The sequence below is a fragment of the Lepisma saccharinum genome, chromosome 25 (genome assembly GCF_977018435.1).
Source record: "Lepisma saccharinum chromosome 25, izLepSacc3.1, whole genome shotgun sequence".
Classification (NCBI taxonomy): Eukaryota; Metazoa; Arthropoda; class Insecta; order Zygentoma; family Lepismatidae; genus Lepisma; species Lepisma saccharinum.
In genome coordinates, this window is record NC_139253.1 from 37,762,144 (window position 1) to 37,789,259 (window position 27,116).

Consider the following 27,116-nt stretch of genomic DNA (forward strand, 5'->3'; position numbering starts at 1 on the left):
CTACCATAACGTTTTCCGTCGATACACTGCAGTAACGCCCGTATTAAATCTACAAACCGCATCTTTCACTTGTCTTATTCCACTGACATAGGAAGCCCCCAAATAGCTTTGACTTATAACATTTTAATGGCATGTTGTTTCCGGACCGGTGTTAATAATCTCATATTGGTACTTGGGCCAGTCTCCATCCACCGTGCCAGTTTGATTCAAGGTCACGGAAACACCCTGTATATTTGGATATACCATGGAATGAGTCTAGGGATGCAGGGGATTTATCCTCCTAATATACGCAAATATTCCTTGCAACAAAAGTAAATTTGCATTCCTGTCAGGGATCATTTTGTACCCCTATAACAATATGACGATCATATTTAATGCTGGACAGAAATATCTCGTAAATATGCTCCTGTCACAAAAGTCATATCATGCTTTTAAATGACAGCAACGACAAGTAACCAGCGAAACTGAGAGCATGTACACCCAACGGCAAAAATAATAACAAGCGAATTGTCCATTACCATATTAGAATCAGCAATGGAACGCCCCCGACTGATGTTGGATAAAAGTTGAAAAAATATCTGATAACCAGTTCTACAGAATGTTGAGAACATATAATGTCTCTGTATACCTTCAATATACAGGTATCAACACATGAGAACTGTGTGGGTAACAAAACGAATACTTTTAGTATGGTTCATAGTGAATAAAATTATACGGGCGATATGTTGGTAGGATTTCGGTAGAACAAATTCAATATTCGAAACGCAATAATAATAAAAAAACAACAACAAGTGATAGCACAAGGAGTAGCAACCACAATCAACATGATATTAACAGAATAACTAAACTCCATCATGCAACAGCCTGGTGAGGGTTAGGGCCTGCCCACCAGCTTCTCATTAGGTGACTCGAGATCAGCGCGTCGAGTCCCATCGCCGCTGTTTTATGGCTTCCGAGACCGGAATCTACTGTTGCTTCCAAGTAGCTCCCCCCATAGTCTTTACAATGGGTTAATACTTAAATTTTGGGCACTCTCACCGGGGAATCGAACCTGGAACCACTTGTACCAACGGCGAGAGCGGTAAGCGTTTGTCTTCGTGGGAACCTTATATTAACAAACACACTAATATTTAAGAAATGATGGTTTAATTGTAACTACGAGTAATATTTTGTCTCCAATCTTAGTACCCAATTCCATTCTAACATCACACGAAATCTTTATTTACATTCAAGAGTGAGATTTCTGAAGCCGGATACACCCAAGTGTGTAACCGAATTAAAAAAAAAACAAAAAACACTCGTGCAATTTATTCCAAGATGCGGGGAAATTATTCGTCCATATTTCCAAACGTAACAACGATTTTCAATTGAACTTTATAAATTAATTTTTCTCATCTACATGACAAAAATAAAATCATGTTAAGGTTATTACTTTTCATTTTATCTTTGCCAATATTTTTGAAAAACAATTGATTCTTTCAAATGAAACTTTTTTTATGCTATCAATAAACTAACAACGAGTCAAACAATACATCTACAGGTAACAACTTTTATCTTTATTGATAATTAAATTGTGAATATTCTGTCAACCATTAGGAGAGTACTTTCAAAATCGCTTAGAACAAACACACGTTCGCATCAAAATTCAGTCTGTTTGGCAAACACTTCTTCCATATTCCCTTTGTATTGAGAAATGGAAACAAACAACGAGAAACAGCATTGTTTTATTCGTTTTGAAAGTCATTAAACGGTTAAGAGCTACGACCGTAAAAAGAATCTGCACACCGTTTGCAGTTACATTATAGGACAGAGCTTCATTTACTTGTGAATTGATTACCCAGTTTGTCGACCTGCCCTGTGCTTGCATTTTAGAGAAATTCGGCCTGGTTTTCCTCTTGTTGGTATTCCGAGAGTGACTACCAGTGAGAATATGTGAGTACATTTAAAGGTATTTGGCTTTGAACCAACTGCAGATTCATTAAACAGATACCTCGCACACAAAGGGGCTTATTTAGTTAACCGTTTCCAAACATTTCTACTTACCAATAGCTAATGCCAGAACTTCTTTTACATAAAAGCTTTAAAGATATCCTTACAACAAAGGCAATTTCTACATAGACTACAAACCCTCTACATTTCATTAAATGATCCTCCAGGTCTCACAGTCTCTCCAGACGAACCTTTAAACAAGGACGTGCATTAAGCAGTTGAAGAAGATGATTTTTGTTATTTAGCGTAGCTTTTCTGTCACTTTTGGCTAATCACAACAATGAGGGTGCGTGATGAGACGATGAAATTGATGAAGAGCAGACATCTGACTTGAAATACTCCAGCATATAGAAACAAAGGAGTCAGATCGGATGATCTAGTTGGCCACGGACAAGTACACAACTTCGCGGTGAAAGTCCTTATGACGAGACTAGGCTGGAGAGACTTTCCCGCACCTATAGTGTCCTCATACACACTCAATACCAAGATCCAATCACATTAAATCCCAACTCAAACATTTCACGACATCGTATTTCAGACACCCCCGTCACGTAGCGCACGGATACGCAGCAATGTGATTGTCCTAGCGAACCAATCCGCAACAGCCTTGATTAAAAAAAAATCACTGCCAAACGTTTAGGTATTTTTGTTACTCGATTTCCCCTATGTTTCTTGTGACCCTAATTCCAAATATTCAGAGTATCCCAGAAACTCAAACGTAAGCCAGTTATAGTATCAGTTTCATGCTAATTGAATGGTCACCATGAACCCCTGATAAGGTATGCAATCAGGATTATCCAATTTAAATCCCAACTTAAAAACAAACCTCGCACATGTGACCCAATCAACAGAACCCAGTTGTATTACAGTCGAAAGAGATTTGCATAACCTCGTATATTGTTGCTTAGAAATGTGAGTATCGTGAACCTTACGTTATCGACTTCTCACATACCCTGTTTCTACAATGCATTTATACAGGTGGAAAATTTAAAATCTCTGCATGACCACTGTATTTACGGAACTCTTCCCTGCTGAAAGTAAAGTTCAACATTAGCATACATGAGTATATAGTATCAAGTAATTTTGGAAAAAGAGACACAGATAAATTCCTGATTTCCAGTGTTTAAATTACATGCCTGTTTATTTAAGATAAACCAAAAGAAAAACTTACAAGAATAACGTTCATTTCTCACTATGAAAATATATTGATGTATATTCTGTAAGCATGTCCTTATATCTGTCTCGACAAGCTACAGTGCTTAACTGGCTCAAATTTACTCTTTACAATCGCCAGTTTTAATGAAACACATGTGACCTTTATGTCAATTATTTAACCGTTGACGTGTTCGGATATTTGGATACACAAAATGTTTAATAACACGCTCACCAGACAAACAATCAGTCCGATACTTAGAATAGTGGACCCATGTGAACGTAACTCTTTTGGGCGGCGTGCGCTATCCAGATTTGAAAAATTGCACACACTCTCCCTTGTACATTTCTTTAACAGGTATGACGTCACTTAACAGACAATAAAAGAAAGAAACAATCTTTCGGTATCAAGCCACTTATTCGAAAATAACCATGCCGGTTCAGTACATATAGCATCAGCCGACTATAAGACTGCCAATTATTTAGCAAATGGCGTCGTTAGCCATAATCCTACAACCATGAGGTCTCGTGCACATGCATAACGACAATAGCTTTCATCACGGAGCACAAAAATGCTAGCATTTGAAGTACGTGTCACTACGGTAGATCTACCTTATACGCACTTAGATACAAGCTCAGATACCGGTATACGAAAAGTCACTTCAAAGAATGTCGTTCTACTTACGAGCTCCTGAAGCGAGGAAGGAAAGACATGCTGTCGGTCCGTTCATTTTTCAAGCATATCTTTATTACCTGACGTTGAGTTCCCGGTAATTTTACCAACAACTGTTCTTCGATGTCTTGTGATCCCTTATTAGCATAGTACTACGGAAGCGTACATCTGTGCTAATTGCAAAGATTCTTCATTTTATTCCTCACGATAACATCGTTCGTGCACCGTTCTTATGCATTTTCCCTCGAGTTCCATCATCCCACATATTCCTCCATCTCGATTGTTTCCCTTCCGGTCCTGCTCTCCTGTTCCTTTGTCCAACCATTCGGCACTTCCGCCAAATTGTCCACTCGCAAACACACAATAAGAAAAACTGAAACCTTTAACAATGAATGGTGTGTTAAGGAACTACTACTATGTATACTTCTCTTTTTCTTTCTTTGAAATGATGTAAAGCAACAATTAATAAATGAAACGTAAATAACCCACTGACGTTTTACCAGATTAAACGAATATGTTTTATGAACACGTCCATGACCGAGATTTAGGCAGAAATATCCCAACTGCAAATACGTACTAACAAATTTGGATATTGTCGCTGTTCACTAATTACCATATGTAACAACTATTGTTTCGCAACGACAATGCTAAAAACAGATAACAATGTTTTTTTTCTGTTAAAAAGGTAAGTTTTACTAACAATACGGCTTTTCAAAATAAATATGAGGTTCTTTGCTCAGAAGATCATGTGAAGGACATCTCGTGAGAAATTGTCGAACTCGATGATGAATTACTAGCTACATTCGTGAATTCTCCTCAATTCGAAATATTTTCCTGGCTGGACGAGATAAAAGTTAACTCAATTTAATATTCAAGCAATACAAATGTTGAAGAATATATTTCTTATGACAACTAATGTCATATCCTCTTCGCTCCAGTGAATGATAAGTATGGGGCAAAAGCTTTCCACATCCTCGGTTCTCTAGCCATCCACTGTTGCCATATTGTCCAATTAACTGAGCCAACCTGTGCATACAAATGCAACTGTGCAAGAGAGATGGGAATGGGAGAGAGAGCGGTGAAGAATGGGGGTGTGAGAGTGAGTGTGTGTGTGAGAGAGAGGAAGATGGAGAGTGAGTGGGAGAGTTTGACAGAATGGGAGAGTGAGGATGAAGAGAGAATTAGGTAGTGTGTGCGAGAGAGAGAAGAGAGAAGAGAGAGAAAGAAGAGAGAGAAGAGAGAGAGAGAAGAGAGAGAGAAGAGAAAGAAGATAGAGAGAGAAGAGAGAGAAGAGAGAGAGAAGAGAGAGAGAAGAGAGAGAGAGAAGAGAGAGAGAGAGAGTGAAAGCAGAGGAGAGATATTAGGAGAGTGAGAGTGTTTTAAAAAAATTGGGGATAAAAGAATTATATGGACCACCACATCCTTAACTATGAAGGCAATTTCAACGTCAGTAACACCAGTACCAGCAAATACACGAAATAAAGTTTCACTATCTAAACACGACGCACAGCAAACCGTTCGGCTGCATTTCCCCTTTAGAGTGGACGAGGAAAGGAAATAGGGGGAAAACATGACGAGTGCTTAATAATGTCACGAGGTTCCACCAGGGCGGATAAAATTTTATTTCCTCCACTTGCGACGTGCAAGGAAGCATCCTGTATCGAATATCCTGACATCAAAGAGAATCAGGAAAGAATATTTCATCTTTAAATTTCCTAGTAGGGGATTCGAGAGGACGTACGTAGAGTGGTCACTCGCATTTGGCCTATTTTTGGTCTCTTCTCATGCGGCAGACGGCTGCTTCGCCAGAGATGGACGAAGAGAAAGAGATTTTCGGTCGAGCGAGTCAGCGGGGAAGGTTTTATTTCTCTCTCTCTCTCTCTCTCCTTCCACCCTTTTAATATTTTATAGTAACTTTTATGCAGTCTAATGTCGATTGCAGACAGTTAACACCACAATGCCAGTATGTCAACCAAAGACTGTTATCAGTGTGGAATTCATCCTTGCATTTATTTAAGCAATTAGTAACGCTTAGTTAAAGCTAACCATGAAGCAAAATAGGGATACGAAGAAGCAACCTTGTAGAGTGGTCGACTCATGATTTCGAGGACGGACCAAACCGTCTGATTAGGGGGCAAAGACTTGATGAAAGTTCGGTTGGGGAAAGAAAATCTGTACTCCATCTCACAGGGGAGAACTGTTCTACGAAAATCGCTTTCCTGCTCGCAAGTTGGTGTAATTTTGTCAATCTGTGATGACTATAAATGGCTGATAACTATAAAAATGGCATTTAACATATGAGTAAATATCTCTAAATATATAATGAATTGAAACATTCTGCAAAATCAGCCCTTTTGCTTCATTTTCACTTTGTAGTCTGCTCGATAGAAGGTCGCATCGTCTTCCGTTGAAACCATGAGAAAAAGAGTTGTCATCTTCCATTGCACGTATACCTTATGTTAGAGGCGCCCATACAAGGGTGCTTTTTGCGGCACGCATTAGTACTGATAAAACGTATTTGTATAAGTTTGAGACAGTATTTTGAGTGAAAGCAAAATTCAATATGGCCCGAGACAAAACCGTTGTAAGTCTCACTGGTCCTGTATATGAAAACATTTGTGCTGAGTGAACCTTAGAGTCTCTCCATACAGGGGCATAAAAGCATGACTTCAACTTTGATAACTGATACCACAAAAATAACCACTCTCCAGTAGCCTCATACACAGGTCTCTATTTTGAGTTCAATTTAAGAGTGTGGATACGTCAGCACTAAGGCTATTTGCATCCTTCACTTTCTACGGGGCCCAGCTTCGTATCATAAATAAAATCAATACGTGTTTATATGGACTAAAATATCCTTACCCATGTTAAAAGCACATATATAAGCACTTATATGGCCAACACATAGTCCTACAGAGGATTAGTCTGGCGGCACGTCCAAACGTCAGAACCTTGTTGGCCTGCAAGATTGATTGACCGAAATTTAAACTCTTGGTGCGTCATCACTAGGCTACGGATCCCAGTCCCTTACCGATCTGCCTCTGAGGACTAAAACCTCCACATGCAAAGGGACATTCAACATGCTGTAACGAATCTACGACAAATGCGATGATGGAAAATTGCGCTGAAGCTCAAATCACGGACAATTGCGATGATTCTGACGGTGATGGTCATTTTACAAATTAATGGTAGGACAATTGCCACGATTAGGATGACTAACCGTAGGTGCACCTAACCTAACCTAACCTAAACTAAAAGTGGTTGAAATGCAAGTACGTTTACAAGCTACCTTGCCAGTCTAAAGCCTGGAGAAAGTGTGAGAGAAATCAGTGTTCTATTCCAAAATATCAATATTTCACATAATCCACTTGTAAGAGGTATTGATTGATTTGCTTTATTTTACTTCGCTTCTTGTGCCACTTTAGGCTAATTTGCGAAGATGGGGATGAGTGGTGATATGATGAAATTGATGAATGAACACTCACGAACATCCATGCCCAAGCCAGGATTCGAACTTGGGACCCCTGACATTGTAGCGCGATGTGCTAACCACTCAGCCACGGGGACCGGCTGTAAGAGGTATTGTACGGAGTGTTAAGTCACCCTTCAATTTGATAGAAGATTTAAAATGTCATCGCGATTATTCACCCGCCCTTACACCTCTAGCTGTGTTCATCGCAATTGTCCGGCTACCAGTAACGGCCGTGATAGTAATGACGCATTTCTGTTAAACTGTGGTTGACGGCCAACCTGTGTGTGGAACTCTTGACATGATAGAGCGAAAGGGAATAATCCAGAATGTAAGGGAATTGAATGTGACAATTCTGTAAGTTGGTTAATTATGCAATTTTATTATGTTTAAGAATGCTCGTTGTTGTGGACATGGAGAAATGTTACGAAGTGTAAGTTTAATGGTGATTATTTCTGCAGTGTTTGTTCTGCGTACAAGGGAGTTGATTTTCTTGAAAGGTGGAATATGAAATATGTACCATGTTTCAAGCTTGTTATTTGAAAACTGATTAGATGTGATTAGCAATTAAGTGTATATTTATGATACCAACTGGACTGATAAAGGTTTTCTCACACGCATACTGGCAATGTAAAGTGAGTCTGTGTTTCTCTTCGTTGCCAAACCTCTGAGAAGTACGATTGTGAAGAGAAGCGAACTTATTACAACTTTACACAGGCCGGTGGGTGGGTGTCAATGCATATGGACAAAACACAAGAGGATTATACTGGCCGTAGGTTCAGACGCCACAGCCTCGTTGGCCTACAAAAGTTCCACATGAAGGTCTATTGACCTCAGAACTAATGAGATGGACAAAAGAGAGACGAGAATGAGCATGACACATGGAACAAAAATGAAGGAAGAAACTCCAACTAGATTTTGCCAAGAGAATGAGAATGCGACCGAAAAGTACGGTTTTCGTTTACTTTAAACACAAGCAAGAATCGAACCCTGAACTCTCAGAAACCTACCACTGAACAATAAGGTAAAGCAGCCATGTACTTTCCAACTAAACCGTGCAAAAAATATCAAACTTCGGACCCATTTCCGGTCAATCTAATCTACAGGTATTAGGACTGACCTTTGAAAAGGAACCCAATTCTAGAAATCCATTTGAGACAAATCCTCAGATTCTGTCCTGTCATCTCGGTAGATGATATACTGAGTAAAAGCATCCTTTCGCGGACAATCCTCCCTTGTTTAGCCGAGGCAAGACGAAAGTACAGGTCAGTCCCTGTGGATGGGACGAAACGCTATCCCGCGCGAACCTGCGGTTATCTTCTATTTCAGCAATCGATGAAAATTCCCACCCTCCATTCTGATATGATGGAGTTCTCTACGAAGACGTTAGGAGATATGGAATTGGAAACCTATACGTTTTATGATGACTTGATGATAAAAAGACGATTTCAAAGAAATATCTTTGAAGGAGGAAATAGGTTTAAATATGTCTTGAAGGTAGTATGAAAGTTTTAGTCCTTAGTTCTAACAAGATTGAAGCAAACATTTCACAAATAATGAGAACACGATAATAAAAACATTAAAAAAAACTATTTAGGGTCGATTAGATTATTGATACAGTAGGCGAATTTATACCCTCGCAATACTTCCGCATACACTTGATGATTCCAAATACTTTATCGTAAGTTAAGAATAGCCTTATAATCAAGAGGTCCCGGGATCGATACTCGGTGGAGGCACACTGCACAGTGGTTCGGATCCCACTTTAAACTGTAGTTCCAGTCCCAATTAGGCTATCTGTGCATTAAGTGGACTTAAAACAAGAAATCATTAAGTTGAGAATAATAAACATGTACATGATAATTTTTTTTTACCACACTACAACAGCAAAGCCAGTCTGAAATTCCATCGAATTATTTTGGAATGTCTCTCAATATATTTTCCAACCCAAAAATTTATTTACACATGTCGACACTGTGAGATCAAGATATGATGGGCCATTGGCAATCACTTGTTTCTTCCCTACATGTGAAATCCCAACAATCGAGAACGGAACAAGGCGGAACGCGGGATCAAAATACAGGACAAGCTCTTGAAAACGAATACAATGCCTTGAATCTCTTAGCACATTGGTGGGAGACATTGGACGTATTGTCTGATAAAACAGTGAAGACGTAATCCCAAGCAATCCCTGCTTGCCCGACCGCTGCGCTGTGTTCGTATAATATAAATATACGCACAAATAAATAAATAAATAATGCCGGCAGCTTGAAACACTGAGAATTTAGAAAAAGGTTCAAAATCCTATTGTTACATCTATTTGTATAAAGAAAGATAAGTTCTTCTTTATTTCAGTTTTCTTTGGGCGTTCATACACAGATTGCACACCTGGAGAAGACGCCACTGATCCATATCTGTAATGTGTCACACCTGCATTGTCTTACCAATTATTATTGTTGATTTAGTTATATTTCGTTGGGTATTTTTATCCGTAAAAATTTCGTTGAAAATTATGAATCACGATATGTCTGAAATATATAAACTAATAATAATCCACACTTGTGTTTTGCTAAAGTACCTTCTCAAATTTTAATATTTCTAAAATACTAATCGGTTCTATGTGGTAACCAGGTTAAATATATCAGTTATCGACCATCTGGATGTGTGGTAGTCATCACAAATGACCCGAGTAAAAATAAAATGCTTCATGTAGAATCGTAGGAGAAAATACTGGACAGAATTTTTGGACCAGGTTGCAGAAGAACGTACGATGAACGGAAAAACGAACATGCATAAGAACGTTAAAAACTACTTTTTCCAAATTATGCTTGATATTCTTCCGCGCTGTTTCTTGCAATTTCAACTCCGAATTCTATAATACTTGGAAACTTTCCTTTAATATTGAGAGAGAGGATCAGAACCAAATGTCTTGACAGAATTGAGGAAAAGACCGGAACGTTTGAAATTGGCTGAAACGATTTCAATTTATCACATGCTTTTTTTTACCCTGTTCTCTCTTGCCCCCTGTAGCCCAAGCTGATGCAGTGAAAACATCGACCTTCTCGCACTTCCCAATCTTCCGGCAATTTGTCACGTATTTCTGCAGAATTATTGAATAGGATTCGGATTGGAAACGTAGCCGGTTGGACCAACTCACACTCATGCTCGAAATTGAAACTTTTACCTTGCTAACATAATATTGCTTATGGTACTAATGCCCTTTCACCTGGCATATGTTTGCCAAGATGCATCTGATCATACAGATAACTCCATATCCAAAACATAGCTTCTGTTTGACCTTCCAAACATCATATCCTAATGAAACTATATATTAATATAAAAGTTACTTTATACCAGAAGTTAGAAGTATATCACTTCCAACGAAAAAGTTGTTAACCTCGTCAGAATGCATTAATCCCAGTCTTTATTTGTGACGTCAGGCAGCTTTCCACTACTTCAAGAAAGGAGTGCTTTACAAATGCAAGTGTTGCTAACACACGTAGTACAACAGCCGTGTTTCATGCTTAATTTTTTATCTAATACTAACTGATTACACGGTGTTGCCCGGGTATTTATTTATCCTAATCTTGTATTAGAGAGGAAAATAATGAATTCTAACTATAGTGTAAAATGTAACTAATTTTAAATGTGATCGTGAATGTCACCAATTAGCTTAGTGACGCCGAAAACTTTGGATTCGACACTAATCTAGGTCATTTGTGGCATTTTTTTCACCCCCTCTCACACCCATGCCTATAGGTGATGAACCGCATTGGGAGGGTAACGAAAACTATGGATTCCATTCGCAACACAGCCTGAATGTTAGTCAACACGAGAAACACTATCGTTGTGCGGATTGCATAGAGACACGGATGTCTGTTTGTGCGGAATTTAATATCGGTGGTTCTCGATTATTTTTACATGTCACCCCTTCCCACCCCACCCCTATGGGTGCCAGTGGTGTCTTACTCCAAAATATTATTTCCAGATTACAAGTGATACGTGTAACAAGTTTGGTTGAAATTGCTCCAGGCGTTCGAGAGTTATGCCGGAACAAACAAATATACACATCCACACACACACATACATCCACTTTTATATATATAGAAGATAAATGGTTATATCACTGAAATCACACGTTAGATAATGATATATCATAATTAAGGGTTCTGTGTTTCCCACCTCAGTAAATCGAGGCTATTGTTCGGTTGATATTGTTAATGAAGGTTCTTTGATCTGATACGTAAAGCGTTAAAAGGAATGTGGTAACAAAGGATCACAGAGATTGATAGATAAAGGAAGGATAGAGAGATAGATAGACAGATAGAAAGATAGAGAGAGAGGGAGATAGAAATGATAAAAACAAATATTTCGTCTGGAGGAAACCTCCTGTTAAAACAGGATATGAAATCAGGACAAGGTTAAGATATGACTATGAAAGATGACAGAAGAAACGTCAAGAACGAGTCTGTAGCAGGGCGGAAAACATTAAAAAGAAATAAAGACCACGATTTTTCCCTTAAAGTACCGAGATCCATAACAAGCGGGAAGAAAGAATGAACAACATTGCAGCTCCTTTCCTCGATAAAAGAAAAGGTAATTTGCTCCGGCTTGTTAGAAGACAGAACCTTCCGCTGTCAATGACGCATGCGAACATCACAGAAATATAATGAGGAGATGAAACCTGGTAAGGATCCGGGGACACTTGGGAGAGACAATACTTTGAAAGTTCGCCGTGAATCACTTTAGCTTTGAATGGCGATCATTAGGGGCCTTGTTAGGGGTGGGGGAGGGGGTTGGACCCAAAGTTAATGAGCAGATTCCAGGGTAGGCATTTGGGGTGAAAAAAGAGAGGGAGCCACACGTTTCTGGAAGCCAATATGTCAGCAGGAAGGAATAGTTCGGTGAACATCTCAAGGATTTTGCTAATAAGGTCAGCTTCAAAGATGCCTTTTCGTGAATCAAATGAAGAATTGGTGGAAATGTACATGGATATTGCCTCATCAAAACTGATAGATTTTTCCTTACGGGTACATCATCACATAGGCTATATTTGACCGTCGTGCAATACGGGGATAAGCCTCTTAACTAAAATAAAATTGAATACAGTCCCCTAATTAGAAAATAAAATGTGTGTTAAAAACTTTCTTACTCAATTTTTAAAACTACTCATTACTTGATAAGAACACACTATACTTTCTCTGAGGGTTACAATCGCATTACCTAGGTTAAAACCTGAGGATGTAAAGGGGCACTCAGTACATATAAAGACAAAATACAGGACAACAAAACCCCAATAAGGGTCCACGCGCCAGAGCCTCAATGGCCTGCAAGAAGCAGTTAACGGGGTACTACATGGAATTGAGGTTGAATTTTGGGTGCCTTACCAGAAAGTCACCCCTTACACCCCATTAAAATTCTCATGTACGCAAAACAAAGTAGTGTGTGAGTATCTGAAGATTCAAATTAAAGCTAATTCTTTCCATTTCAGTTATTTTATTTCGTCTTTCTACCTTTTGCGTTAATCGCGACGATGAAGTTCAATTAATGAAATAACAGGATAAAACACAAAGCTACACCATACTTTTTCCAAGGTTCTGACATGGGATCTCTGGCTTCGTTGCGTGTTACTCTCACCATTATGGCAAGGAGGTCAGCAAATTATTTAAATTTGTTAATTGTCTAAGCTCAACTTTATTTTTTAAAAATAAAGACTAAGATTGTGCTTGGCATACATAACGTTACTTTGGATCACTATTATGCACAGTACGTAATTAACAAAAAACAAAAGTGCCCACAACATTAGTGAAATAAGGCAATGGTTCACGACAATAGATATATTCTATTATCCATTATACTGCTTGCACTTCATCCTCATTACGGTTTGATTTTCGTTGATAAGGGTAGCTTTTCTGCAACTTTAGGCTAATCGCGACTATGAGGACGAGTGATAATATGATCAAATTGATGAAGAGACATTCACAAAGAACACCCATGCCGAGACTCGAACCCGGAACCCCAGGCGTCGTAGCACGTACTAAACAATCCGCCACGGAGTTGGGCAGATCATTACCGTGTGCAGTCACGTGAAAAAGTTAGTTGGAATTCTTATGGTAAACAAGATAGAGTATATCCTTACACGTAGGCTACCCGAAATGCACAACGAATTGGCAAATGGGAAAGGGACTACGTTAATGACACTGACGAAATCATCGTTTCCGCATTCCTTGTTCATTTCAGTTATGTTGAGAATATATGTGATTATACTATTGGCAAGAAGAATGAGCAAATGCAGTTTAATATATTTTGGCAGATATGACGAAATATCCATCTAAGAGTTAGCAACACTGCAAACAAGTTAGCAGCCTGTTTTAACAAATTTTTGCTAACGTTCTACTTTTTGATTATTTCAAACAAATATTTCATTGCGTATATCAGTAGAGAAACTACAGACTCATAATACTTCGACAGAAACTGAGCACCACAATTCTTCACTACGACGGATTGCAAAGGAACACTGCGATGGCAGACGTTTACTCCAACAACATTATCAACGACTGATTATTCCCTTGAAAAATTATTTTCACACAAAATTGAATTCGAAACTTGAGAAATATCGCAGCAGCCCCTGAAAGAAGATTTGCAGAACAATATCTGAACTTATAAAGCCAATTTTAACACTCAACTTTCTCGTTTTTGAAAGAGTTCCACTTTCCCAGTAAGAGCTAAAAGAATTACTTACAAAGAACTTTGAGAGATATTGTTTTTCTCAGGGGCTCCTCGTCCTTCTCCTGCATCACTGGATTGATTGCCTCACATGTTATCGTCTCTCCATTTTCGTATCTTGTGGCAGTGAAAGTCAGATTGCTCTGGGTGAGGAAAGTGCTGTCAGTCTGAAATAAAAGAAAATGATGACGTCAAATTTACATAGGACTAAGAAGAGAATCAAGATAGTACACGCAAGAATTGGCAAACTACAGAAACAGCAAATACAAAACTAGATAAGAACACACAAAAATATGGAATATGATTACTCTTTGAGATTATGTGCTCTGTCCAAGGAGTTTGTGGAGTAAGCGAACGAAAACGAGTTCTCTGCGTAACTTGAGTTATCGACCAATGAACGCGCGAGAGGGAGAGGGAATACACGAAGGCGGCAACGCGACTGCAGCTACCAGCCGTTTGAGCAGCGCACACTGCTTTGCTCCACACACTCGCTTCCTCCTCTTCTCCACCGTCCTGCGGGCCTCTACAATGGTGCAGTGGTAGCGCCGTCGAATTGTAATCAAGGTGTTCCGGGTTCAGTACCTGGTGGAGGCACATAGTGGTTCGAATCCCACTTTAAACCGTAGGTCCAGCCCCGATTAGTTTTACTGTCCATAAAGTAGACTTAAAACATCAATACATTTATAACAGTAACAACACTTTTGAAAATGCACATGGCGTGGTTGATGTGAGGACGAGATGCTTTATCTTACGTCGCTTTTCGACCACTTTTGTCTAAACACTCATGGCCAGGCGGTGATTCGAAACTCGAAATTTAGTGGCCAGATCAAAAGTCGGTCAATTAACGCGCTTGGCAACACCACAATTCGACAAGATGTTACAATATGGCGCCTATGCACAATTATAATATTTTATGTATTTTAAGCACAAATACGTTTCCTGAAGAACAAAACTGCAACACTTGTTTTCGAAATTGTTTTTTCATTACAAAATTAGTGATTTTACACGTATTAGGTTTTTAAAACATCCACTATTTGTTTCCATTAATTAATACGCGTATTTCCATTTAAATAAATCGTGTAACTGGTTTTCTCTTATAAATAAACCTAAAGGACTGTTAAAACGATGAGGCATTTGCTATAAGCAAACAGACTTTACACTTCTGGCAACCATTTTGAAAAATATGCACCGTGCTAAATATCGAAGGTTTCCTTTTAATATCTTAAGCAGTTAATTTTAAATATCACACATTTATCAATAAATGTATTTTCCTTATACAATGTACAGTTCTCCTTTTATGAACCAACTTTCTAACAAATTATCTCTCAAGTTTTTACAAAATTTACTGAAGCGCAAAATCACGAAACAAGATATGTTTTAATATAAGACAATACATTTTTGATGGAAAAGGGGATATGTTTTGTTGTTGGTCATATGGTCTGGACATACAAGCTTTTGCTTTATAGACACAAACGAAATGAAGAGATATAGATGAATAGGGAAAAAATATGAATTCCATCCAACTCCGAGTATAGATTTCGAAAAAAAAGCAAACGTTGAGATTTACTCTTGGGAACAGTAAACAAAACCCCGATCAATAGTCCTCTATCATTTTTCCATCAAACTGTCCCAGGATACGTTGCGTGACATGATAGTCATTTTTGTTTCAAAAACGTTATCCATTGTTTGTAGAATCCTTTCGTTAAAATCTGCCCTGCAGGAGTTGCCATGGTTAACTAAAGTAACATATCACAATGTTACGGATATGCCATGCAGATGGAAAATGCTGGCTACTGATTTGGAATAAAGGCAAGAGATAAACCATTTTAGGAGAGAAATTTCGTGCGTTCATCCATTAAGTAATCATGAGTTAAAAACTGCAAAAACCAAGTTTTGGCATTTTCGTACGAAATAACCAGGACGCACCACTATTAGAGTATTGTGGGTTCAAATCCCGAAACGAACACTCCTGTGGTATTAAACTCGGTAGGTATAGGATTTGATTTTGTGTTATTTAGCATCGCATTTCTGCCACGTTTGGTTAATAGCGACGATAAGGACGAGAAACAATATGATGAAATTGAAGGAACAGGCGCAAAAACAGCTATGCCCAGGACGGGATTTGACCCCGGGTCGTCTGGCGTCGTAGCGCGTTGTGCTAACCACTCAACCAAGAAGGTCGGCAGTCAGTATACGAGAATGCTCTGGCATGGTATTTTTACTCAAGCCACAAATGTTACTTTGGGAACTTGGAAGAAAAATGCAGAAAATATTTCGACTGATTAATATATCTTTCTTACTTTATGTCACGACGATGAGGATGAGTGATGATTAAATGAGATTGATAAATAGACACTCCCAAAGCACACCAAGGCCGGGACTCGAACTCGGGAACTTCGATGATGAGATCGAAAGGCGACTACTTAACGCCTGGAGAATGTAGTGAGATAAATAAAATGTATAAAGATAGCCTGGACTGGTCACACTGAGAGATGCAGGAGAAAACCTAAGGAGAGTGAGTTAGGGAAAGAGAGCAAAAGATCGATGCACAAGAGTGATTGTCAACTCAACACTAATCTATTAGTTGTAGTACCACATGAAGAAGAAGATTGTTCACTCAATTTGGTAAAGAATTATAATTTTTAGGTTCATATAAATTAGTTTCTTCCATAACTTTGCATTCTTTGTATACTCAAACACTTATATTTGTGCATCAACAAACTCCGCCCTTCCCTTTCTAATGCTCACAACCCCCCCAAATAATATTCCTATTGACCCTCACAATAGGAATCCTCCTTTCTATTGCTTCCACCTCATGATATGGGGCCTGAATAGGCCTAGAAATTAATTTAATATTATTTATTCCATTAATTTCCGCACTAAATAATCAGCGAGAAACAGAAGCATCCCTTAAGTATTTTTTTTAATTCAAGCATTTGCATCATCACTAAAACACAACAGAATACGAGCAGCATTAAAACGAGCATCATGACATTTTGGCGCTAAGCTGCTAAGAGTACATCACTGATATTCCCTAGCGGAATTGGGGTTCGTAATTCACTGTTAATGACTTCCAAAGAGACCCGTGTTAAATCATCGAACGCGAGCACCAAAAGGAAAAAGAAATAATCAGTATTTTCTTTCAGAAAGACGACGACAGACCACACACTCTGTCTTCATAAGAATCCATTTAAATCTCTAATTTTCATCTGATTATATCCGCTCCTTCTCCAGCCTCGCTTTTTTTTATCCCTCCCTCCTCTCTCGGTGGATCATCTTTTGGTGTGTTGCAGAGGCGTCTGACATTCGACATGCTCGTTAGGTTAACAGGGCTTGAAGAGATTCAGGTCCGGATGCCCGGAAGGAAGAAAAGAAATGGAGGAGGTGAGGGGTAAGCCCCTCCAACCCCCGCCTTTACTTCGTCAGCGCACAGTTATTTTGCTCGCTCAAAACGAGGAGCAACTCATGCATTTTCAATTGGTCCCATTTGTTCCTTGTCTGCTGCAGTCTCCACTCGGCACCTCTCGCCTCCGTTGGCAGGCGCCATTTTTGTGCCATCAACGAGTTTTGGGGAGATGCAAAAAGAACTCTGGAACAGTGGGCGTGGAGTGCACGAATCCGTTATGAATCGAGTGAAGCACAAAACGATGCAAGCTGTTAGTGTTTTGTTGACGAAAGTGAAAGGAAAGAAAGAAATTTGGAGGGTGGGAACCGAGAGGGAGGGGGTGGGGAAATAGAGCCAAGGACAAATAGCAGATGACATTCAAAAACACTCCAAAGCCAGCGCATGGTAATAACCCATATTACATTTCACGGCTTCCAGCCAGGAAGAGTTACATGAAAAATCTGTTTCACGCAAACGAAATCCCAAGTTTTCGTCGTGAGAGCTAAACATCAGCGGCAAATATGCATAGCTTTCACTATTACAACAAAATGCTTAACAATATTCACCCAATGGGTCCATCCAATGGCGTACTGGTAACGTCGCCACCTTGTAATCAAGGGGTACCGAGTTAGATACCCGGCAGAGACTATGACTGGCCGACACATTTTCATTTGTTTAATTTCATTATTTATTGTTATTAACTCATATTTTGTTATGTTTCGATAAAATGCTGCGTTGAATTAATATGATGTATAATTAATTATGATCACATTATTGCTAATACAAAATTAATAATAATAATAACCTGTGGCTTGACAGCCCTTGAAGGGCCTTGGCTTATCTCCCGACTGCCAGTCTCCCTCCCACAATCCTACCTATAGATGTGGAGAACTTCAACCGGTGATGAGTGGACGTGTGGTCAGCACGTCGAACCCTCAGCCGTTATAGGAAATTTCCGAGACTGGGTTACACTCTCCAATTTCCTCACGATGGTGGGTTGCCACCGGTCCTATACACAGACCAAAATCCCAGAGACTAAACTCAGGGGACTCGAACTCATACCGTCCAGCAGTCGGAATCCAAAGCGCCTTAGACTGCACGGCCACAGAGGATTTTCTATGAATTTTATATGAATTTATCACATCGTAAGCAGCTTCTTAATAAAAGAAGTACTAAGATAATCCATTGAAATTTTAGAAAAAGGGCTTGCTTCAAGGCACCGGATTCCACTTTAAACTTTAGATCCGGTCCCGTTTAGACTATCTGTACATAAAGTGGACTTAAAACAAACTTCAATCAATCAAAGTATTCACTTATGACACCATTACCTTCAGTTATCATTTTAGAAGTTGTAAGAAGATGTAAGACCATTAAGAGTGTGACGAGACGATCCTACAGCTAAATATATTTTGCTCATTTAACTCCATAATACTTGAAGTGTCCAAAAGCTTTTGATATACTTAGCATGTGTCTGGTATACAGGGTGTCTTAAAAGTAATAACTCAAACTGACACAAGTGAAAGTACACGATAATAGAAGCAAAAAGTCTCAGTAAGCATGGGTCTACAAACGAACCGTTTTTGAGATAATCGCGAATGTGTGATTACAAGCCGCCACTGACTTCATTGTTTGTAAACTTCGTCCTAGTTGGTAAAATGCTAATAATGTGTGCGAATGTGTGGTTACAAGCCGTCATTGATTGCATTTTGTAAACACCCGAGTGCTTTACTCCTTGCGCGGTCCGAGGTTTGCTCTTTGTTTACAAAACAGAACATTTCCGAGAAGTGGCGTTGTAATCAAACAGGATGGATACAATCGGTACACAGTCTGATCGTATTGTAGGAGTCACATCAGTTGTGCTGTACTGCTTAGTGAAAGTGGAACCTTACAGTACATTTTACCAACTAGGACGACGTTTACAAACAATGAAGTCAATGGCGGCTTGTAATCATACATTCGCGATTATCTCGAAAATGGCACGTTTACAGACCCATGTTTACTGAGACTTGTTTGCTTCTATTATCGTGTACTTTCACCTGTGTCAGTTTGCGCTATTACTTATGAGACACCCTGTATAGCTCTGCTTGATTTATGGACATAAGCATGTAGAACTATGGAGACGATATACTGTAGTCCTTTGCGCCCACGGAAAATAAATTAATATGCTAGTTAGCCGACCTACATTGCTCACAGACGAACCTCTGATCTATGGACGGCTGCGCAGAAGAATAAAAAAACGTTGCACAGGCGGGGCTTTGTTTGCAACGTCAGAGACAAGACTCGCATCGAATGTTCCCATAAGATATAACGAGACTAATATAATTTTATGGATCAAATATTCAGAGACTGAGATGAGAGTGAGCTCAATCCCTTGCGTTCGAAAGCTTGAGCCACAGGAAAGATACGATACGTACAGTGGGACACACAAATATTGCCGGCAATTTGTCCATGACCACTTTCGTAAATTTTCCCCTTGCATCAAACGTGTTTTTAAGCAATGGACTCTTATGTCCTCTGGTACAGAGGTGATGGACAGTTTGCTTGGTAATACTTATGCATTCCACTGTACACGGCGAAAAAGTTGTGAAACGCATATCAGTTAATCAGAAACATATACTTTAAAAGCTAATAGTGGTAGAAACACTCGGTATGAACAAGATGGCCACTTCGACTCCTTTTACGTGGCAAATTACAAGGTATTATCTTTAGATTGTGCTCAGCATATCTCTCACGCTCTCTCTCTCTCTCTCTCTCTCTCTCTTGAGTATCTCATTCAACGGGCGAGCAACGGAATGACTGATGAGGAAAGATTGTGGCAAATTCTGAATGCGGTTAAAATGCATTTAGCTTCTGGACCCTGGGGCGAAAATGGAAAAGCGAAATAATAACAAACATCCGTCTGAAAATAATAAAGGAAAAACTGCCAAGAAAACTGGGAAGAAAACGGCGATATGGATTTGGAAAAGAAAATCGCGCGAAGATGGAAGAAAAAGATAGAGACAGCTCCCGGACAGGAAGGAAGATAAAATTTTATGCACATTTTCTGTATCTGGTTTCGAACTCCTAGTGCTTTTCAAAAGATTTATGTAAATTACCATAGGAAAATGCAATGGATTAAAATGAGTATTTTAATGTGCATTCTTTATACATAATGCATGAGTGGGAAAGAGCTGGAAGTCTCCTGCGTGAGATCTCCTCCCCCCCTTGGCAAAGTGAAACAGAGGGATCTCCTCTCCGGCGACAGATTTGGGAACTCGAGAAGCAAAAACATATTGGCAAAACGAACAGGAAAGACTTTCCCTTCCTTTATATTACTTTTAAGCCAGTTCTTGGGAGTTGGATTAAAAAGTAGCGCTGAGCATTGCTGTTATTCTTGACCTAGCATACATTGTGGAAACAGTTAAATCATTATGAGAAATTTTGCATTCAGGGTTTTCTTGTGCACAATCATTATTGCTCATATTTTATTTGTATACTTCTTATGTCCGTTTCCTGCTTTTTTGGTCTAATCGCGACGATGTAAATGTATTGATAAAACTACTCACCAATGAGACCCAAATCCCCGAAGGACAACACAACGGCGCTTCACCCAGATCATATTGACTACTTTTTCTTAGCTTTACTGAACACTTTACTTAATCTGCCCCCATCGAGAAATTCTTTCTTTCCTTCATCCAACTGATTACATATGGCGCTCCTAGTAGCAGGAGTGACTTCGAACCAGCTAAAGTAAAGCTGATCGCCCACTGTGACGCCGAAAACGCGCCATCTCGAACCTCTGAGTGAAAAATGCCATGTGCTTTTTGAAGGCAGTCCGCCCATGTACAGCGCCCGCCACGCTCCAAACCTGGGACCCGAACGGAACATTTTCCATGATCGTATACAGCGGGGCCAAGCATGACGTTTGCCGGAGCTAAACGAAGAGACGCGGAATTGCACGAGAGGGCATGCGGCCAACGGAAAATTTCCACCCTAGAATCCGTCAGACTTCTGGCACGGAAATTCCGCGCTTCAGTTCCGAGTGTTTCGCTGTAGTGGGCGTTATATCATTTAATTTATTAGGAGCAGAGAACAGAAGTTCTGTTGCCGCGTATCTCCGCGTTTCCCAGTGTCTCTGCGGGCGATTAGGTAAATCAATTACTAAGGAAACATATCCTGATTTCCTGTCCCCCTCCGCATCGTCACACATGTTACAGCATGGTGCCAACGTGCAATGATTTTTTCCATACATTTTGGAAAAGTACATTCATGTTGAATTTTATATTATTTAAAGGAAAAATCCCTCCAATTTTGATGGCGCGGTCATTTATTTATTCCCCATCCTTGAGGTCACCAATGACACTCACGAAGAACAGTTATGTAGGGCTCGGATAATTATGCATTTTGCATATTGCATATGCATTTTGCATATTGCATATGCAAATGCATATTTAAGGATTTTTAAGTAAAAATTCATATTTCATATGTAGGTGCATATTTGTATGAAAATAAGTTGATGTTCTGCATATTTTTGTATCTACAACCAACACCTAGCATATACTGTATTTATTTTTCTTCTCCTCGCTTCTATTTTCTTTTTCTTTCTTCTTTCAAGAACTTCAAACAAGTTACAACTTCAAACAAGCATCAAAATTATAGAAGACGTTAAAGAGGTCCTCACCCAGGTTGAAGATCCTGTGTATGTACAGAAATTGGATGCAGTATTGAAAACGAACACTGGGTTTGCAACAATGGTGAAAGTTTGCAAAATTCTGCATACAAACAGACAACGTTTGGATGATCTGGAACTTGATGTGTCTGACTTTGTTGCCCTAAAATACAGTCCACTTGTATCTTGCGAAGTGGAATGTGTGTTTTCTGAATATAAGACTATTCTAGCTGAAAACAAAAGGAGTTTCAAGTTTCAAAATTTGAGACATCATGTTGTTATCAAATGCAATCATGATCTTGATCTGTAATGTATTGTGTTTCATTTAACGCAGAACCATGTTAATTGAAAAAAATGTGTAGCGAATGAGCATTCAGAATAATGAATATTCATTGCCTGGCATGTAATCTTTCATATTTTGTAATATACAGCATTTATTAAACAGGTTTTTAAAGTGCATATTTAAGTGCATAAGTAGTTGTATTTACGGGGGGATAAACTCGAGAAAGTACGAACCCCTCTCCAGCAGCTTTGGCCATACTTAAAACTTGCTCAACATGCCCATATGAGTTTTTGCTCAAGTGTGGAGCTCTTATAATTCAAGATTTTTGTAAAAAATGCCCTCGGGAATTTTTCAGAAAGTACGAACTCCTCTCCAGCAGATTTGCTATACTTAAAACTTGCTCAACATGTTCATATAAGTTTTTTGTTTAAGTGTAGCACCTGCCTAACCCAAGAATTTTATAATTCGGAAAATATCAAACCCCCCTCAAGCAGATTTACAAAAAATTGCATCAGTTTGTCTATAAACTTGTATCCATACCCACCTATACATATTTACTTCAGGTTTAAGTTTAATTGGATACTATTCAATTTGCTTATTTAATATTAAAACAATGCAATATGCAGAGCCTACCTCTAGAATTGCTTCGTGTTTGCATGTTTCTCCTCTGTGTCAGTGTGTGGAATTCCCGAGACGGTAGTATTGATTTTTGCCTTGCCCTCAGCGCCAGTATTTACAGAAATTCCCGAGTATTGCGTCATTCAGTATTGTGAGACTGACTGAGGAGAATAGATGTGTTGATACAGTACTTCTCATACTTACAGGTTTAAATTCATATTGAACAATATAAAATCTGATATTTGTTGTAATCCACTCATATTTAGAGTCAAGCTTATATTTGTCCCAGCCTGTTATACATAACAAGGTCATTGCTATTCAAGATATGCATGTTTGTGCAGGCATTTGCGCTGGGTCAGTGTGAATGATTTTACACTTGTGGGCTATTGGCTTTACAACCTGTCATAAGATTAATATTAATAATATTAATCCATAGAGATTAGATTTAAAACCCAGGAAATTTTATATAAATACCAAAGCCAAAAATATTAACACACATACACACATATACACCTACACACACACAAAGCATACAGCTGAACCCATCTGATATTTTTTGTTCAGTATAAAGTTTTGAATTGAAACCCAGGAAATTGTATATAATAAACAACAACAAAAATGCCGAATCAAAAATATTGTAATCAGTGCAATAAGAATATATCCAGCTCTAATTGGGCCAAACATCAAAAAATTTGTAATCCAGACAAATACAGAACTCCCACAAAAATTTGCCCCAAATGCAACAGAAAATATAACATGGAATATTTCACATATACACATAAAAATACTTGCTCTGCTTTGCCCTCTCAACCATCCACATCTGCTCTGAAAAGAAGGCACGAAGTACGTCTTAATGCCAGAGCAGCAAAACAGCCACGCTATGAACCCATCCGTAGCAGTTTTAACGGCCAATTAAGGGATCACCGGTTTGTATCAGAGCCAAGATGTGGCATTGAGAATTTCTTGAACAGTGTAAATCCTAAAGTGCAGGCAATTCTCAATGCACAAAATGGCTCTTATAAGCTCTTTCTCAAATTGTTTGTACAATATAAGAAACCAAATGACACAAAATTTACACACCCCCACGTAACAGAAACTGTACCGGTATATTCAAACGCAAATTTAGACACAATAATAAGCAGGTTGATAAATCAACTGAATATCAAACACTCTGAATTTGCGGCAAAAGAATCAGGATGGAGCCTATGTGGTTCATCACACAAGTTATATGTTAATATTTCTGAATTCAACCCATTGCAAGGATCTACATATCTGCCATTACCTGCCAATATCAAAACAAAAGAGCCGTGGTCAATATTGAAAATACCGACCAGAAATGCTTTTTGTGGTGTATATTAGCTGTTTTGTATCCAGTTTCAAGGAATCCTCAGAGAATAAGTTATTACAAACAGCATGAACATATTTTTGACGATGCAATGGAGGGTTTGGAATATCCAATGTCAGTTCAGAATATTGATAAATTTGAAAAAAGGGCCAGGCACATCGATGGCAAACAATTATCTATTAATGTATTTACTTGTTCCACTGGCAATTGCCCGATAGCACCTCTCAGAATCAGTACAATTGATGATGAATCTGCAATTCCGATTGATCTGCTCTTAATTGAAAAGGATGGTACATATCATTACACTCTGATACATAATCTTGAAGCTTTGGTGAGAACACAACTAGACAAATATAAAAAAATATTCAAGTTGTGCAGAAGATGTTTAACTGAATTTGATGGTAGAAAAATGGTGAATGGTGTTTGTGAAGAGAATGCAGAAATTGCTAAAAACAAGTTAATTGAGCATCTGAAATACTGTGGCAACCATAAACCTGTTCATATGGTGATGCCCAATCCAAGTGAAAATTGCAAATTCAAAAAGTATGAAGCCTCGTTGGAACACCCAGCATATATTGTCTGGGATTCTGAATCAAATCTCAAATCTCTTGCATTCTGTAGCCCAGATCCCGAAGAATCTTCAAGTACACCATACCAGCTACATGAACCTTCCAGCTTTTGTTTTATGGTTATACGGGATGGTGTTGTTATTAAAGAATATTCATACAAGGGACCAGATGCCATCAAAATATTTGCACATAGAATAGAAAATGAGTGCCGTGACATAGCATCTAACATCTTATTAATATCAAAGCCCATGTTGCCTTTAACAGAGGAACAGATTGAGGATTTCAACAAAGCAGAAAAATGCCCGGTATGTGATTCTGAATTTTCAGATACAAATATCAAGGTGAAACACCATTCTCATACAGATGGTCGATATAAACAGGCCCTGTGTAATAGCTGTAATATTAAGATCAAGAGACCAAGATTTGTCCCCATATTTTGCCACGGAGCATCCAATTATGATTTCCATCATCTGATCAGGTACGAGGGGTTTGAGAAGCAGAATTTAAATATTTTAGCTGAAAATGATGAAAAATATATATCTATTAGCAAGATAATTAAAGTTGATGGTGTTCCTATTCGCATAAGATTTCTTGATTCTTACAGATTTTTATCTGCTAGCCTGGCTACACTGGCCTCTCAATTACCTGATGATAAATTAAAAATCACACGTGCATTGTTTCCAAATCAGGACCTGAAATTAATTAGGCGGAAGGGTGTATATCCATATGACTATGTTACAGATTTTTCTAAATTCGATGAGTGTTCCCTGCCACCACAAGAAGAGTTTTACAGCAGAATCAGAGGATCTGGAATCAGTGATGAAGATTATCACCATGCCCAATTGATGTGGAACAATTTAAAATGCCAGACATTTGGTGATTATCACATGGCATATTTGAAACTTGATGTCACCCTCTTAGCTGATATATTGCAGGCATTCAGAAAATCTTCCATGCAAAATTATAAACTGGATCCAGTGTATTTTTACAGTGCCCCGGGCCTAGCATGGGCCGCAACATTTTTCAACACCAAAAAGCAATTGGATCTGATCCACGATCAAGATACGTATCTGTTTATGGAGAAATGTATAAGAGGAGGGATGGTGCAATGTTCCCAGAGATATGCCAGAGCAAATAACAAGCATATGCCTGATTATGATCCAGCACGGCCATCAAATTATATACTGTATGTAGATGCAAACAACCTCTATGGTCATGCCATGATGCAAAAACTGCCATATGCAGGGCTTGAATGGGTTGAAGATTTCAATATTGAAGATCTTCAGGACTTTGATGACAGTAACCATGGCCTATTCTTAGAGGTTGATCTGATAATTCCTGATGATTTGCACAATAAATTTTCTGATCTGCCCCCAATTTCCGAGGTTCAGTGTTCACCTGGCTCTAAACAGAAGAAGCTCATGATGACTCTAGAGCCGAAACAAGGCTATGTTACATATTACAAAAATCTTCAGTTCCTGATGAAACATGGTGTCCAAGTAACCAAAGTTGGCAAAGTTTTGAGGTTCAAGCACTCAGAATGGTTGAAACCATATATTGATACAAACACAGAGCTTCGAACATCTGCAAAGAGCCAATTTGATAAGAGCTTGTTTAAATTGATGGTGAATTCTGTGTATGGCAAAACAATTGAAAATGTCAGAAAACATACCGATGTTAAAATAATTACTGACCCCAGCCGGAGCAAAAAATTGGTTGCAAAGCCCAACTTCAATTACAGAAGAATTTATGATGAGCACATGGCTCTTTTCAACATGATGAAAACAAAGATTAAGTTTGATAAACCTATTTATGTAGGGGCTGTGATATTGGAATTGTCCAAATTACATATGTTAATATTATATTATGATGTGCTGAAACCTTTTTATGGTGATCGTGTAAAATTATTGTACATGGACACGGATAGTTTTATTCTTGATATTAAAACAGAAGATGTTTATCAAGATATTGCACAGCCTGAATTGTTTCCATACTTTGATACCAGTGAACATACAAGAATTCAACCCCACAACAAAAAGGTGCCTGGCAAGTTAAAAGATGAGACGCTTGGTGATGTTATTGTGGAATTTGCTGGGTTAAGTGCCAAGATGTACAGTTTTGAAACATGTAGTGGCGCTGTTGCCAAAAAGGCCAAGGGCATTGGCAAAGTAGCTGTGGAAAAAGATCTTGTATTTGAAGATTATAAAAATTGCATCAAATCCCAGAGTTCAATTAGAACATCAGAAAATAGAATTCAGA

General features: G+C 38.7%; 1 protein-coding gene across 1 annotated transcript in view; it reads right to left on the reverse strand.

Moving 5' to 3' along the window:
- Window positions 1–27,116, reverse strand: part of nrm (neuromusculin) — a 541,650-nt gene that overhangs the window by 196,064 nt on the left and 318,470 nt on the right. Inside the window, exon 9 of the mRNA XM_083111557.1 lies at window positions 14,026–14,176. Coding sequence (XP_082967683.1) covers window positions 14,026–14,176 — 151 coding nt within the window. The remainder of the gene's footprint in view (window positions 1–14,025; window positions 14,177–27,116) is intronic.